Source organism: Geospiza fortis, unplaced genomic scaffold (genome assembly GCF_000277835.1).
Source record: "Geospiza fortis unplaced genomic scaffold, GeoFor_1.0 scaffold114, whole genome shotgun sequence".
Lineage (NCBI taxonomy): Eukaryota > Metazoa > Chordata > Aves > Passeriformes > Thraupidae > Geospiza > Geospiza fortis.
Window position 1 is genome coordinate 1,046,383 of NW_005054383.1, and position 17,260 is coordinate 1,063,642.

The window sequence follows — 17,260 nt, forward strand, 5'->3', positions numbered from 1 at the left end:
GGGGGCAGCAGGGATGTGAGGGGGCACCAGGGCTCACGACGGTCCCGCGGCCCATGGGCTCCCGTGAGCCGGCCGGGCAGGGACACGGGTGGTCAGGCCGCCCCGGTGTGGGCCAGCGGAGTCTCGGGATCCCTTCTGGCCGTGCTCCCAGCGCTGCCTTCTGGGGCCGAGTGTTTTCACATTACTTCATAAAAGACACCAGAGAACTACTCCGAAAGGACCCTGAGACTGTGGAACAGGCGCGCACAGGTTAATGAGTGCAGGAGTTAAGGTGTGGCACAGTGTATGCGCCTGTGTATCCCATCTCTTGTATACATCCTACCCCTCAAGCAGGCACCATTTCCATAAAAGAGGTGTAGGTGCACTTAAACCTTTCCCATCAGGTGGGCTGAGGCCGGGGTTTGCCTGGAGAAGGTGCCTGGCCCCTGAGCCCCCGCAGCCAAGGGGTAGCAGAGGTGGGTGAGGTGAGGGCGGTAGGGGCCGGGTTCTTGTCCCAGAGAACATCTCGCATGTTAGGGTGTTTTTCAGAGTCCATCCCAGTGAGCCATGGAAAACCAGCCACTGGGTGCAAGCAGGAGCAAAGTGGACCTGGGAGGCGACTGCTCATTGCATGAAGAGCTGAGTGGAGCAGCTACTCCCACAAAAGCTTAGTGTCAAGCAGGAGTGAGCTACATGTGCTGATGGTGGAAGGTGGAGCAGTGGTGCAAGGCAGCATGAAAAAACCCCCAGGGTATGAACCCTCCGACTGAGCCCACCATGGGGCTGTATGCAGGGCTTGGAAGAAGCATCTCCAGGTAGGGTGTCCTGCACAGACCTCATTCTGCCATGGGCTGGTTACCCCTTCTCAATCGCTCCAAACACTGGGGTGTGTTCCTAATATTCACTAACACACAAAAAGTCCCAGCAAAGCCAGAACTGTACCAAATGACTCTGGGAAGCTTGGCATGTGCTTGAATTGGTTTCTGCAGCTGGTTGCTGGGATTTTTTTGAAGCACCTGGACACTGTCAGGAGCGACAGGGCAGGCTGGAGGGTTTCTTCCATTCCTGCCACCATGGCCATCAGGACACTGTGCTCCACAATCACTCTGTTGTTTCCCCTGACATTGCAGGCAGCACCAGAACATTGAATTGCCTCACCTCCACTGCCAGCCCCCTGCAAAACTATTTCAGTTCCAGTTCTTTATCCCATCAAGGTACATACAGCCTCAATTCCTTTGTTAACCGAAGCATCCCCTCAGAATTTTGACAGAAAAGAAGCAGCCCTTTATCAGATTTGTTTGAATTTACCTTTACAGGCTGGTAGGTGGTGTTTTGTTTTCCCTAATTCCTGAGCCAAGATCACTTTCCCCAGGCCCTCCATAGTAACCAGTGGCTCAGGTGGGAATGCCTTAGTTCAGCAGATTTATGAATTCTTCCAATTACCATTTTAATTTTTTAAACTTAAGCTATTAATTCTTGATCATTCTGTAATTTCATTGGTGGTTGCCTAGGGAACAGTGATCACGACCTGAATACATTCAATTTGGGGAGAGAAGAATCCATGCAGTAAACAGAAATACAGGGTGCTTTAAAAAGTCAGACCCCAAAAACACAAGAGAAACTGAGAAAACAGAGTGATGGGGAAAGGCAGACAGAAAATAGTGGGAAAAGGCAATTCTTTAAGATTTATTTCAAGAGCCACCAAGCCAGCATCAGAGAAGAGAATCCTTCATCCTACTTAGTGCTGTATTGAAAGTAATAATTAGCAATAAAAAAGAAACCCATAATAAATAGATGAAAAGGGAAAAAATTAACAAATTTCTCCATTTCATAACTGGCAATTTACATCAATAGGGCAATCTGGGTGCCTGCAGTCACTCCATAGGGGATTGTGTCTGCAGCATTGCACCTTTTGCCTGGTCTCAGCAGGAATTTGCTCCCGGAATTTGCTCCCTCTTTCCTACCTCGGGCATTGAAAACCAGTCTGGATTTTGGGCTGCAGAGGGCTCTGGCTCCTGGAGAGCCTCTGGAGAGCAGAACAGAGCAGATCTCGAGGTCAAGCTTTGGTTCTTTGAACCTTTCAGCTCTCAAGTCCTCAGGTGAGGTGCCAGGCCCTCACCACCCTCACAGGGAAGGATTTACCTCTGGATGATTCCCTGTTGCACTGCCCACCCATCTCACCCATTAGCTATAACCCCTCCCAGGGTTTCATTTCAAGGGTTCGCACCCCACTTTTGTTCTCCTTTAGCCAAAGCTCATCTCTCATGGAGATGCTCCCTCTATCCCCCAAGTTTATCTGTAAGCTGAAATTCCACCCCTATATGCAGCAACCTGCAGCACTGCCTGCCCTGTCCCAGCTTCCTTGAAAGCAGTGGGTTAGGTGAATTTTTAACTGTCCCTTGCTCTCGGAAGAGGGAAAAGTATAAATCTTCAGGAGAAGACCTGTCTTCCTGTGGCCTTTGTGTGTTGAGGATGGTCTGACAGAGTCACAAAATATCCTGAATAGAAAGGGACCCACAAGGATCATTGAGTCCAACTGTAAATCTGCTGCTGTACCCTCTGGGAAAGTGCAGACAGCTGGAGTGGCAACAGAAAGATCCCTGTCTCCCCCCTGCAGGAGTTTCCTTGGTGCCAGCTCAGTTATGTCTCCCTTATCTTACCCTTGGCTTCCCAGCACGCTGCCAGCAGCCCAAACACATGACTTATCGGATTTAGGTGCTGGCAGAGATCTTTGAGCTTGACAGAATGCCCAAAGCTGCCAGTTCTTCAACCTCTTAATGAAATGAGGCTGTTCCTTTTCATTTACACACCTCTTGGATCCTAAAGTGATGCCTCTTGAGAAGCCATGCTAGAGTGCTGGGAGAGGCCCTGGAACCCTTTCAGCTCCAAATTGCCAGGTCCAATCCAGCAGCTTTAAGAGGTCTTGGCTGTTGGCACACCCGTGGGAAGTGGCCCTGGGGACACCAGCTGCCTCTCTGGGCTGAAGGGACAAGCAGGCTGCCTTTGGGCAGTGCAGGCAGAGCCTGCCCATGTGTCCCAGGCCATGCTGCCTCTCCAGCTCCCACTACAGCAGGAGGCTCACCCAGGCTCAGAGGAGCAATGGTTACTGAAATTCCCAGCCACATCTTCTCCGTGCTGGTGGTGCTCCAGGGTCTGTCAAGGGCCTGGAGCTCTGTAACCCCCAGCAGGGACACCCTGGGGACACTGCTGGAGGCTGATGTGGAGACTGTGCCAGCTCCCTGCAGAGCACTGCCAGGGAAATCACACTTGAGGAGAAGAGGGATTGGGAAGAGCAGCAGGTATTCTGGAAAGCTTCCTCCTGTGTCATCCTTCCCAGCCCATGGAGATTTTCCTGTGTCTGAGCACTCCAAGGGGAGTCTTGTTTCACTGTGCATCTTCTCAGCACTTAAAGGGCAAAGCAATACAACAAGAGACTCCAACCTGGCAGCCAAGACTGGGGGGCTGCAAGCTGGCACGCCTTGGGGTGAAAGGGAATGGGGGCCCCACTCTGGGGAAAAGAAGCACAAGATCTTGTCCTTGGCAAGTGTGGGGGGACCAAGAGAAGGTGTTGGATCCACTCACCCTCTTTAATTGGAACCAGCATCCTGGCATTTTACTCCTGGGCAACGGCACTCCAGTCTCAGGACTGCACCATGCAGCACTGCAGCAAAGTTAAGGATGAGCAGAAATGAGGACAAGATGGAAAATGCTCTCAGCAGAAGTCAGTGTGTCTGTCCCTGCACCACAACTCCTGGGACGTGTCCAGGGAAGCCGTTGCATGTCCCTGAGCCACCAGCTGCTCTGATGGAAGGTGCCACTGGGCATCATGGGGTGTGTGTCCTGCTCACGCTCCTTCCTCCCTCTCAGGGAGCAGCAGGAGGCTGGGATGGAGAGCAAGGAGCCATGCAGATGGGGTCACACAAGGACAGTTGTAGTGAATCTCTTGCCTGGATACTGCCCAGGGTGGCAGGGCCATGGGGATAGCAGAGAAACTGAAAGAGGAATTACTTAACCAAGTTCTTCCCAACATCTGCATTTGGCTACTGGCTGAGAGATGAGGGGCCAGAGCACCCTGTGCCAGGCCCACCCTGGCATGGCTGCCCTGGGGACTCGCTGGCACACACCCTCCCCCCAACCTGTCCTACATTTTGGGTGTTGTTTGGACGGGGAAGAGAAGGTCCTTGATGTCCTTGATGGACAGAGATAAGATGGTTGCATGAGCCAGCCAGCACCTTTAACACAGATTAAACCCTGAAACCATGTGTGGGGTGAGCAGGGCTGGGGTTTTCTGAACCCAGATGGTCTGAAACAGCAGGATCGATGTCTCCACTGCTGCTGACAGGATGGCTCCTGGGGCTGCCCCTTGGGAATAACACCATGGGAGATGGGGGTGATAACAGCCAACAAGGAAAGGTGGTGGAAAGCAGCTTGAGCCATGATCTCAGGGACACAGGTGCCAGCAGCAGGAGCAGGGTTGACAAGTTTGGCACAAGGGCTGGTTCTTCCTTCCAGGGGCTCATGTGAGAGGTCAGACAGGGAAATCCCCCAGGCAAGTGCTTCCCCACTGCCTAATCCCTGCTGTCCCTGCTGCCTCCTCTCTGCCTGATCCTGCCTTTTTCTGGGTTTCTCCCATGTTCCTGGTGAGTCTCCTGCACACTCCCAGCCTTGGGTGTGAGCTGAGTCACTTCAATGCCACTACACCTCCTTGCAACATCTCCTGTCTTCTGTTCTAGGCGCCATGAGGAGCCTGTAAATACTTTCCTTTGGCAAGATTTTTGTTTTGATCTAATGGCTCAGCTTCCTTCAAAGGCAGGCAGTGCGAGGCACTGCATGAGGCAACAGGGAAGGTCACGGGGAGAACTCAGGCAGCTGTAATTGGGGAGGATCAAACCCAGGCTTGAGCAGGGGTGTGGACAGGTGGCTCAGCCCGGGCTGGCATGAGGCTCCGGCATGTCACCGCAGGCAATGACTGTCCCAGATCCTCTCCAGGCCCACAGTTACCTGTGACTACTCAGCTGGCTGCTGGCCTCACCTGAGACAGGGCCAGTGGCCCCGTGATGACAAAGATGCTGGGCAAGACCACGCCATTCCTGAGGTGGCCACAGCAGGACGCCATGCAGAAGGGTGACACATGATGGGGGAAAGCAAACAGGGAGAGGATAAGCCCTTGGCTAGGCCATGCTTGGAGGGAAGGCACGTGCCATCCCCACGCCTGGCCAGCCTGCATCATCTCAAAACATTCGTGTGGCTCTGCTGAGGGATAACAACTCTGAGCCAGGCAGCTCCTTCCACGTCTGAGCACTGTAATGAGTTTTGCTGTGTGCTGCTAAGGACGTGAGTGTGAGCAGGGAAGCTTTGCTGTGGTCTGGTGGCTGCTCAGTCACCCATGGAGACAGCTTCACTTCTTCTGGTGTCTGTGGAACCAGCTGGGGGAGGGCAAGAACAAGGCTCCCAGCTGCGGCTCTGAAGATGGGTCCAGGTGTCTCCCAGTGCAGCCCAGTAGGTGATGGGATCTGGGCACAGGCCAGACAGTCAGAACTTCAACTGCAAGCACCCCATCTGGGGCCAGACCCACAGCTGTGACATGCTCCAGGTGCCCTGGGGAGCCAAAATTCAGCTTTGGCCATCGCCAAGATCAAAGGCACCAAGGTGGAGAGTGGGGTCTCCCAGCTCAGGGGCCCCCGGCAGTGCAGTCACAAGTGCCATTCTCTGTTTAGCCTCATCTTAACACCAAGGCTGCTGATTCCTGCTCCCATACCCAGACACCTTCACCCTTGCCCTGGTTCTCAGTTCATTTCCTCTTCTCCCAAGGGCTAGCCAGGGTCCAGAAAGTGGCTACAAATCCCCAAGATCAGAGAGGAACACAGGTTTCCAAAGCAGTCGTACTCAAAGCTATCACTGTGGCATTCAGCTACATGGAGCCCCCCCAAAAATATAGAATCATAGCATTACAGAATCATTTAGGTTGAAAAAGCTCTCTAAGCTCAAGTCCACCTGTTCCTCCAGCACTGCCAAGGCCACCACTAAAACATGTCCCCAAGTGCCACATCTACATGATTTTTGAACACGTCTAGGGACTCCACACTTCTTTCAGCAGCCTGTTCTGATGTCTGAATTCATTCTCTTTATCATGTGGAAAAAGGCAGTGGCTGGGGGCTGCCCTGCTTCCTGCCTGTCGTAGCCTGGGGCAGGTTGGGTTCACTGGGGCACCCCAGCAGTAACAGCATCCAAGCTACCTCATGTCCCTTGTTCAGTAGAGCTGCCTCAAGCCATGGCTCTCCCTGTCCCCACCGCAGTCCCATTTCCCCACCCTTCTCTTCCTCCTCCCTCTGTCCACACTGTGCAAACTTTCCCCACTTTGGTGTTCTCAGCACCAGCAGCACCTTCTCCTGCCAACTTGGCAGCCCGCGGGCAGGACGGGCAGGGCAGCCATACACTGTGAGCACACTCCAGCCCCGGCACTTTGATCCTTATCGGGAGCACTCCACCTGCCCCCCTGGAGTGGCCCGGCAGTGCCGCATTCCCACGCACGGAGCTGGCACCTGCTTCCAAAAACCAGGGCACCAGGGCAGGGCCCACTGTGGAGTGCTGCTGCTCGGGAGCGGCGTGAACGGACAGACGGATACAGGAGACTGACCATACCCATGCAGGGCTGGACTGACCCCGCACCGGAACCACCACGGCTGCTCACAGCCACTGCCCCCCACCGTGTGTGAGCTCCTGTCACGTACACGTGCGGCCCCTTGCACACACACAGCCCCTACATGCACACACAGAGCCCTACACACACAGCCCCTACACAGAGCCCCTACACACACACACACAGAGCCCTACACACACATGCACACACACACACATACACAGCCCTACACACACACACACACACACACACACACACAGCCCTACACACACATGCACACACACACAGCCACACACACCCAGCTCCACACACACACATACACACACACACAGCCCTACACACACAGCTCTACACACAGAGGCCCTACACACACAGAGCCCTGCACACACTCAGGTGTCTAAGTGGGCACATGTGAATTTGTGTTGTGTCCCACACCTGGCACAGGTGCAATGCCCAGTGCATGTGCACACAGCTGTGGAATGCCCAGCTGTGCACTCACACTGGCATGGGTGCACACAGTCACAGCCACCTGGCACATGGGCAATGCCTGGGGCACACCCAGGTGCACAATGCCCTGCGCACACACACTGGTGCATGTTCTGCCCAGAGGGATGTGTGCACACACTGAGAGTTCACACCCAGAGGGATGTGTGCACACACACACCTCACAGACAGGTTCAGAGTACTACACACGTGCCATGCACACAGAGGATGACACACAAGAGCACACATACATGGACACACACATAAATGACTGCAAACAGTGGCATGTGTGTGTGTGTGTGTGTGTGTTATCACACAGAGCTGTTAACACACACAGAGCTGTTATCTCACATACACACGTGGCTGTTACACACACGCACACACACACAGAGTTGCTATCACACACATATACGCACGTGCACACACAGAGCTGTTATCACATACACAGAGAGAACTGTTATCTCTCATACACACACATATTCACACACAGCTGTTATCACACACACACATACACAGCTGTTATTTCACTCACACACAGAGCTGTTATCACACACACTCACACATACCGCTGTTAACACACACACATGCACAACTGTTATCACACACACACTCCTCACACACACATTCACACACAGCTGTTATCACATACACACACAGAGCTGTTATCTCACACACACACACACACACAGCTGTTATCACATACACACACAGAGCTGTTATCTCACACTCACACACACACACAGCTGTTATCACATACACACACAGAGCTGTTATCTCACACACACACACACACACAGCTGTTATCACATACACACACAGAGCTGTTATCTCACACACACACACACACACAGCTGTTATCACATACACACACAGAGCTGTTATCTCACACTCACTCACACACACACACAGACACACAGACACACAGACACACAGACACACAGACACACACACACACACAGAGCTGTTATCTCACACACACACACACACACAGCTGTTATCACATACACACACAGAGCTGTTATCTCACACTCACTCACACACACACACAGACACACAGACACACAGACACACAGACACACAGACACACACACACACACAGAGCTGTTATCTCACACACACACACACACACAGCTGTTATCACATACACACACAGAGCTGTTATCTCACACTCACTCACACACACACACAGACACACAGACACACAGACACACAGACACACAGACACACACACACACACAGAGCTGTTATCTCACACACACACACACACACAGCTGTTATCACATACACACACAGAGCTGTTATCTCACACTCACTCACACACACACACAGACACACAGACACACAGACACACAGACACACAGACACACACACACACACAGAGCTGTTATCTCACACACACACACACACACAGCTGTTATCACATACACACACAGAGCTGTTATCTCACACTCACTCACACACACACACAGACACACAGACACACAGACACACAGGCATCTGCCGGCCCCGCTGCGCCCCGGGCCCTGGCTCGGTATGAGAAAGTCTCTCATGCCAAGACAGACCTTGATGGGCTGGAGCGTGTCGGGGGAAGGGAATAGATCTGGGGAAGGGTCTGGAGCACAAGTCTAATGAGGAGCAACTGGGGGGCTCAGCCTGAAGAAAAGGAGGCTCAGGAGAGACCTCCTCAGTCCACAACTCCCTGACGGGAGGGTGCAGCCAGTGGGGGTCGGACTCTGGTCCATGAGAACAAGTGATGGAACAAGAGAGAGCAGCTTCAGGTTGTGCCACGGCAAGTTTAGGTTGGATATTGGGAAAATTTCTTCACGGAAAGGGTGGTCAGACACTGGAACAGGCTGCCCAGGAGTGTGGTGGAGTCCCCATCCCTCAGTCCACAACTCCCTGACGGGAGGGTGCAGCCAGTGGGGGTCGGACTCTGGTCCATGAGAACAAGTGATGGAACAAGAGAGAGCAGCTTCAGGTTGTGCCACGGCAAGTTTAGGTTGGATATTGGGAAAATTTCTTCACGGAAAGGGTGGTCAGACACTGGAACAGGCTGCCCAGGAGTGTGGTGGAGTCCCCATCCCTGGAAATGTTCAAAACCAAGTAGAAGCAGAAGGGATCTCCCTATCCTCTGCTCACAGCTGCCCAGGTGGCCTGTCCTGCCCAGCCACTGAGAACTGCAGGGCAGGAGCAGGGCTGTACAAGGGTCCATGAGAAACCTGTGTGTTGGGCTCCAGCCCTTGTTCTTGCTAAATTCATGAGGCCAGTGAGTTTGCAGAGTTTGTCTTTTTATGAGCAACTGCAAAGTCACTGGGCAAACCAGTGATGTTGTTTTTAAGGCAAAGGGGATGACCAGCTCTTGCAGCAGTTTTGTCCCCTCCCTCCTGCTGCTGCCCCAGCACAAAGGCAGTTACAGATGCAACCATGGAGCCCATCAGGCTCCTTGTGCCCACCGACCCATTCCCATTGCAGGGCAGTAGCTGGGCACAAGCCAATCCCTTACTCTGCAAACAGGATCTAGCCCCAGCTTTCTTCTTTATTTCAAGGCCTGAAGTTCCTGTCTGGTCAAACCCAGACTCATGTATCTGTCGGACACTTGGTGTTGGGTTTGTAGAGGGCTGTGAGGTCACTGGTCCCTGCTGCACCCAGCACCCCACCAGCCGTACAGCCTCTTAGAAAGTTTTATTACTGTTTGCACAACCAAGGTGAGGTTTTTATGGTCTTGCTCTGCTGTGACTCCCAGATCTCTGTGAACACTGAGAAGGTGAAAACAGCCCAGCAATGAGAGCTGTGTGTTACTGAACACTCATGGCTGGTCTGGTGGTTGCTGGCCCTGGTTGCTCTTTGCAGGACCTGGGACTTTCTAGATGCACCCGCCTCGGAAATCACTCACTCTTCCTGTGAACAGTGGCCATAAAAAGTCCTTGCCCTGCTATGGCTGAATAATTTCCAGCACAGACACTGTGGGGAGCAGAGAGGAATTTCCTGCTCCAGTGACAGTGTGGAAAGTACCCAGGGACTGACAGCCCTCGCCAGGTGTGTGATGCCACCACCCCGGGCACAGCTGCGGAGGTGCAGGCACCTGGCAGCTCATCTTGTAGGGGTGACACGGTGTCTCTGTCAACCAGCAGGAAGAAACACTGGGTTTATATTAAAAAAGGCAACGTCTGCCATTTGCAGGGCTGGTTTCTATGGGAACGGGACATCAGAAGAGCAGAAATGCGGTGTGTGCTCTAAAATAACTGCAGGCTCCCGGGAGCACGTGGCCTTTGCTCGGCCCTTTCCGCTGAGGCGGTGGCCGGGCACAGCCACCTGCCAGCAACGAGGCGGTGTGGAAGTGGGTCAGGAGGTGGGATGCTGTGGCCTTGATCCCTGCCAATGCTCAGCCTGTCCTCATCTAAATCCACTGGCAGAACAGCTCTGGTCCAGGCTGGCAGCTGGTGCCACCACGTTACCCAGCACAGCTTGGTACTGCGGCAGGGGCTGGTGGGGACCAGGTGGTGGGGACCAGTCTCGTATCCACTCATGCAGGCTGTGGGCCGGCAGGAGTATCTCCTTCCTCACTGACCTCCCTGAGGATGGTGAGGGTGTGTCCACACTCCTGTATTCAGGAGACCCTTCCTCCAGGGAGGAGGAAGGGAGGAACTGGGAAGGGAGGAACTCCTCAGCAGGGAGAGGGACTGGGTTGCTCTCCCAGAAGCTGGTGGTGGTCGCCTCTCTCTCCTCCCAGATCTTTGGCCCTGCCTCTTGGTGGGAAATTCAGTCTTATAGTGCTTGAGGTCAGGTGGGAGCATCTCCGGCAGGGACAGCCCAATGTGCTGCCCAGCAAGGCACCTTGTTGCCTCCGAGGTCATCATCATCATCCACCTGTGGCACTCAGCCCTCCCTTACTGCCAAAGATGGGCCCTGACATGGACCTGGGCCCTGTCCTGTCCTCTGATCATGGACATCTCAGGGCTGATCCAGGCAGCACCTCCCAAAACAGGTTTTCTCTCTTGGGTTGCAAAAAAAAATTCATGCTTTGGATACTAGAGCCTGGAAAACCGTTTTTGCTCTCAAATCCAGCAAGAACTTTTGTAACTTAGCTTCTTCCTTCTCTCATCTCCAGCAAGCGAAAGGTCCAGAACGAGTTTTCTTGGAACACTTAAAAACTTGGAAAATATTTATTGGCAATAATGGAGTTTTCAGTCTTTGTATAGTGTTTGTGTTACCCAAGAGCTGCTTGACATTTTCCCGGCAGCAGCTGTAAGACCTGTGGGGCGGTCGAGGGGGCAGCTTGAGTTCGAGGGTGCGGCGGGGCGAGCAGGATTTGGGATCTCTGCGAGGGCAGCAGCTGCTCCTGCCTGACCTGCAGCATTCGTCCTTTAAAGTGAGCCACGACTTGGATTCCCTTGGTTTGCTCTGGATTCCTTCAAGGGGGTGCAGAACAAAGGTTTCTGCTTGGGGCTGGGGGGGCTTATTTGGGGCACTTCAGATGCTGCTGTGTGGGGTGGGTGTGTGTGGGCCTGGGGACCTGCTAAGGGATCCTGTGGCACAGCATGGATGTTCTGCCTGGCCACATGTGGACCAGAGGTCAGCTGGAGATAAAGCACTTCATGTGGAGCTTGAAGGTGCCTTTGCCAAGTCCCCGTTGCTGTTCCTTTCCTGCTTGCTCTGGGCGGGGTTCTGGTGGACTTTATGGGGCTGAAGCATAAGATTTCTGCTTTTCCCTGCCTAGAGAAAGATCCTTGAACACAGATGTCCCTGCTGTTGTGGGAATCTGTCTTCTGTGCACGGAGTGGCAAAGAGCTGGTGGGTTTTTTGTGCTCCGAGAACACATCTGAGTTTAGCATCGGGGCTGGGAAGGTGCTTGCAAAGTCAGGAGAAGGCTCCTGCTTTAGGGTTGAGCCTGGGAAGGTGTGTGCCAAGGCTGGAGAAGGCTCCTGGGTTTAGGGTTGGGGCTGGAAGGTGTGTGCCAAGGCTGGAGAAGGCTCCTGGAGAGCTGAAGGAGCTGGTGGCAGAGAGCAGGCGAGGCAGGTGGGTGTTGTTGCTGTGCCCTGCGTGTCTCGGGTTGCTGTTGCTGCAGCTCTGTTGCCACCGGAGCTGTGCTCACTGTGTGTGTTCACCAGCCTGGGAGCCGAGGTTGGCAGGATGGGTCAGCAACCTCCCTCCTCTCACTGGGGCACCCTGAAACCCCTGCTCAGCTTGCTGGGTGCCAGCTGCATCCAGGGAGCTGATACCATCCCAACCAGGGCTCAAGAACGTGCTGTGGAGCGCCTGCCAGGGCGTTGCTCATGGGTTCTGTGCCCATCCGTGTTCCCGTGGCACTTTCAGTGCTGCCAGGCTTTGGAGCACCGGGTCAGAGCTGACCCCTCAGCTGCCCACTGTGATCCTGTCAGGATTTGCCATGCTCAGAGGCTGGCACTGCTTGCTGGGGGCTGCCCAGAGTCCGGCAGTGCAGGCAGGAGCCTCTGCTGGTGCCAGGGCTGCCCCTTCCTTCTCCGTGCTGCTCTGCAAGCCCAAAATCCCAGCCAGTGTCCTGGTGGGATAGCAGTGCTCCGTCAGGAAATGCCACTGCAAATGGAGACACAAACAGCTTGAAGGGATGGCGGATGCTTCCCGAGAGGGGGAGGAGGCAGCGGAGGATCATTCTCAAGCACCGACCTTCCCTGGTGCTTCCCTTGCCCTTTTCTCATCCTTGCCTCTCCCAGCAGAGTTTCTGCTGGGAAAGCACCCAGTGTTGCAGAACCAACTCTTCACACGGCAGGAGGTGGAGGCACAGCTTGGAATCTCCACCCATCCCAAAATAATAGGCTGCCACGAGTTTGACAGCCTTCCTGGGGCCGTTGTTTGTGGTTCTGTAACCCTGTGCTCCTGCAGTTTGAGGAAAGCTGTTGCTGCCTGCTGCTGGGAAGGACCCAGGGCTGGGTATAAACAGCAGCTTCCATGTCTGGGAACAGCCATGCCAGAAACCAGGGGCACTTACTCATAGGAGAGGGGTCACAATGGTTCTTTTTGGGGTGAAGCTGTCTGCTGTGGCTCCAGGCTGGGAGCAGAGAGCTGCCCTGGGCTGTGTGGGGTGTGGGATGCTGCCCTCCTGCTGCCCAGCTGCACCAGCAGCTGGCACTCACGGCTCTCTCCTCTCTCTCCTCCAGGGTCCTGCGCTGGGCCCCTTCTGATGGGAGGATGGTTCTGCTCAGGCAGTTCAGGCTGCTGCTCTGGAAGAACTACATCCTGCAGGTAGGCTGGCACTGCACCTGGGGGCTGCTTCTGGCACCGCTAAATGGGGGTACATCAGAGCTTGCCCAGCCTCTGGCTTTGTCAGGAAACCTCCCCTGTGGACACAGGGCATTGCTAGGAGGAAAACTGGGTTATTTGTGCACATGGTGTCTTTTGAGCTGGGCTGTGTGACCTTATGGGCTGTGCTCTGTGCTCAGTTTCCTTGTCCCTGGCCTCCCCAGCCTGCCCTCTGGCAAAGAGCTCAGCTCCCTTCTCCTGGGACCGGGTAACCCACGCCCCATCCGTGTGACAGTGGGGTTTTCTGAGCTGTCTCATTGCACAACCTCCTCTGGAAGTCCCGGTGCCTCCAAAACCCACTGGAGCCATGGGCTTCTTTTCCTCCATGGCTTTCTACCATTCTCAGGAGCAGCTTTTAGGGGTCTTCAAAATATTAAACCGCTGGCACCCCCTGCCAGCCCACCTCCCACCATGGCAGCTGGGTGGCACTGAGGGATTTGGGGACTGCAGGGCTGGCAGGTCCTGCCTGGTGCTGGCCCAGGCCACAGCCCCTTTCGGTGTTCCTGGGTGGATTCTGTGGCTCCACTGGGACCCAGAGCCAGCCCTGGCAGAGTGTGGGGAAGAGGAGGGAGCAGGGATGGCTGCAGCCTGGCTTTACGCTTTCAATTTACCCGTCTGCAGCTCGGCACAGCGTTGCTGTAAAAATAACCCAAAGGAACAGGGAAGTGCTGGCTGCACCCAGCCTTCTGGCAGGCACAGAACAGGGAACTGGGCTTTGAAGGGACAAAAGGGACTTGCAGCAGGGCTGTTTTGCAGCCAGGAGCATCCCCCATCCCCTCTGCAAGGGAAAAATGTTGTTTTCTGGGTGTGCTCCAGAGTGGGGATACATCTTAGCGTGTTTTCCAAGGCCACAAGCTGACTCAGGTCTACTGTGCCAGGATACAGCTAAAAGTCCTGTTCCTGATAAAGAAACAGAGCTCCCAAGTCACCCCCAGCCTGCTGAGAGGACAGTGGCTCTCCAGAGTTGCTTGGGCCAGGCAGAGGTGGTGATTATGGATGAGTATCCCTGGCACCTCTGCAATAGAGACTTGAATGACTTCTGCTGCAGAGCTGGTGAATGTGTGTGAGCCTGCAAGTTCAGGGAGGCAGAGCTGTTCTGAAGGCAGCCCAGGAGACAGGGAGAGGTTTAGTACCATAGTAAATCAGCGGGAGGCAGCTGGGCTGCCAGGGCTGCATTATAAACCCATCAGACATCTGCAGCGTTTGCTTTTATGAGCGTGGCAGCTCCTTTTTCCCTGCCTGCCTGAAGCTTCTGCTTCCTGCCTGTGCTGCTGGGGCTGGCTGTGGCTGGAGTAGACTCTTCCTCCCAGGGGAAGCCCCAAGAGGTGTTTTGGGCTTTGACAGTGGGTGCTGAGAGCCAGGGTAATGGTAGTCCCCTTATCATCTCCTGACAGACTGTCCAAGATCCTGTTCACCCTGGCTCCTGCAGGGCTGTCTCCCTTCCCAGGCTGCACTCAGGGCTCCCTACCTGCCCCACTGGAGACTCTGCCCACCTGAGCCTGCCCACTAGCTGCTGCATAAAATCCAGTTGCTGAGACAGCAAAGTTGTGAGACTTAAGCTCCTCTTTCCAGCCTGGCAAAGGGGGAGGGTGCAAAATCCCCTTGTCTTGTGAAGCCCAAATTAGCCAGAGGCCTCAGAAAAGGTTAATGCTGCTGCTCCAGGCACATGCTCTGAGCAGCCATGAACCCCTGTGGCCAGGGACATCTCTGGGCTGTCACTGCTGGGCCTGAGGCTGAGTGTGCTGTGCTGCTCTTGAGCCTGGCCTGGGGTGAAGGCAGCTCAGTTTGCAGGAGGAAATCACAGAATCCCAGAATGGTTTGGATTGGAAGGGACCATCCATCCCACTGCCCTACCATGGGCAGGGACACTTTCCACTAGACCAGGTTGCTCGATGACCACAGTTCTCCTGGGACACCAGTTTGGAATGCTAATAGACCTGGGTTGGTTGCTAATGTACTGTGTTGGTGGGGGGTGTTACTGGCTAAAGAGGCATTGTGCAGGAGACAGCCCTGGGGGAATTGATGGATGAAGGTCCAGAGTGCAGCACCAGAGTTCATTCTGCAGTTGCTTGAATCTCAATAAAAAAAAAAAAAAAAGAAAAAAAAATCCACTGTGTGTAGTGCAGTAGTGGCTTGGGTATGCCCATGGGTGTGCTTGCCATGCTGTAGTCCTCCTGTAGCCAGAGGCTCTGCTGGCCCTCATCCTGGGATGCAGATCCAACGTCCAGCTGCCTGGAGCAACTCAGCTCCAGCAGGAAAAGTTGCACTGGTTCCAGCAGTGTTGCTGCATGGCAGAGCCCCAGGGCACAGAAAAGGAGCAAAGCACAAGCCTGGGTCATTCAGCCCAGCAGTGTGGTGAGGAAGGCTCTGGTGGAGGCTGGTTTGAGCTGGAACAGTGCTTAGGGTAGGGGATCCCTTGGCTGGAGAGTCCTGAAGGATGTGGGAACCAGCACAGTGTCATTCCTGGCCTCTGGAAAAACCCAGGTTGTGAAACCTTGTGGAATGCAAGAATGCTGTTGCTCCTTGCTGTTCTCATGCCCTGAACCTCATGGCTGTCTCATCTACCTTCTGTGTTTGCATCTTCATTTTTATCTCTTGAGAGAGAGAGAGAGAGAGAGAGAGAGAGTGGTACTGTAGGTATCTGTGTATAGATACACACTTATGGTAGCTGTCTGGATGTCTGTGTATATACAGATACACAATGTATTTTATATCCTTGCCCCATGTTTGTCTCTTTCCCCTGGCCTGCAGAAGAGGCAGATCCTGGTGACGCTGATCGAGGTGTGCCTGCCGCTGCTCTTCGCCGCCATCCTGATCGCGCTGCGGCACCGCGTGCACTCCGTCAGCCACCCCAACGCCACCCTCTACCCCAGCCAGTCTGTGGATGACCTGCCCAGCTTCTTCTCCTCCCAGCATGCCAGCAACCCCTGGGAGCTGGCCTATGTCCCCTCCAACAGCAGCGCCGTCCGGAGCATCGCCGAGGCAGTGGAGAGAGCTCTGCCCATCAACATCAGAGGTGAGCAGGGCTGGGGCTGCTCCTTCCACCCCAGAAATTGGTGTGAGTCTTTACTCTGGGCAGCCTAGTCCAGTGGAAGGTGTCCCTGCCCATGGCAGGGTCCTGGAACTGGATGTTCTTTCATGTCCCTTCCAGCCCAAACCATTCTGTGACTGATTCTGAATTCTTATGCTCCTGGAACACCATTTTTTTCTGAACTTCAAGGCTACAGTTTGATGCTTTTTGGGTTTTTTTTCAGTAAAATGACAGGATTTGGGGTTGCTTTTTAGTCTCATTTTATTGCAGTTTCCGTCTTGAAAAATATCACCCTAAAACAGTTAAAGAGGGTGGCAGCACTTCCCTGTGAAAGAGTATTTTTGGAAATCTTTTGGCACAGAAAATTTTAGCACTTGGTGTTCCAAGCTGTTAGAATTTTCTGTGGGAAAGCTGACTCCTGCTCTCAAGGAGGAGGAATGTCTGCATGCCCAGGATACAGGGCAGCATCCTGTGTAACTCCCCCGTGTCTGGCAGCAGGCATGGCACACCCCTCCTGTCCTGGACCCAGCGATGCTCCTGGGGGTGGCTGAGCAGCAGTGCATGGTGCCTTTCTGTGCCCTGTCCCTGCATCTCCTGTTTCTGCTCCACAGCTCAGGGCTTCCCCTCGGAGCGGGACTTTGAGGAGTACGTCAGGCTGGACAACCGCTCGGGCAGCGTCCTGGCCGCCGTCGTGTTCCGGCACCGCTTCCCGCACAGCTCGGCCCCGCTGCCCCTCCAGGTGAGCCAGGGCAAGGTGGGACAGCATCCCCCAGCCCCGTGTCACCCGGGCCTGTCCCACCCACCTCCCACCCTCCCTGCAGGTGGAGTATGAGCTGCGCTTCAAGTACAGC

General features: G+C 54.4%; 1 protein-coding gene across 1 annotated transcript in view; it reads left to right on the top strand.

Annotated features, from left to right (window-relative positions):
- Window positions 1-13,267: 13,267 nt before the first annotated feature.
- The window catches only part of ABCA3 (ATP binding cassette subfamily A member 3), a 26,829-nt gene continuing 22,836 nt past the window's right edge, over window positions 13,268-17,260 (top strand). Inside the window, 4 exon segments of the mRNA XM_031060446.1 lie at window positions 13,268-13,321; window positions 16,130-16,394; window positions 17,021-17,148; window positions 17,231-17,260. Of these exon segments, the coding sequence (XP_030916306.1) occupies window positions 13,268-13,321; window positions 16,130-16,394; window positions 17,021-17,148; window positions 17,231-17,260 (477 nt within the window).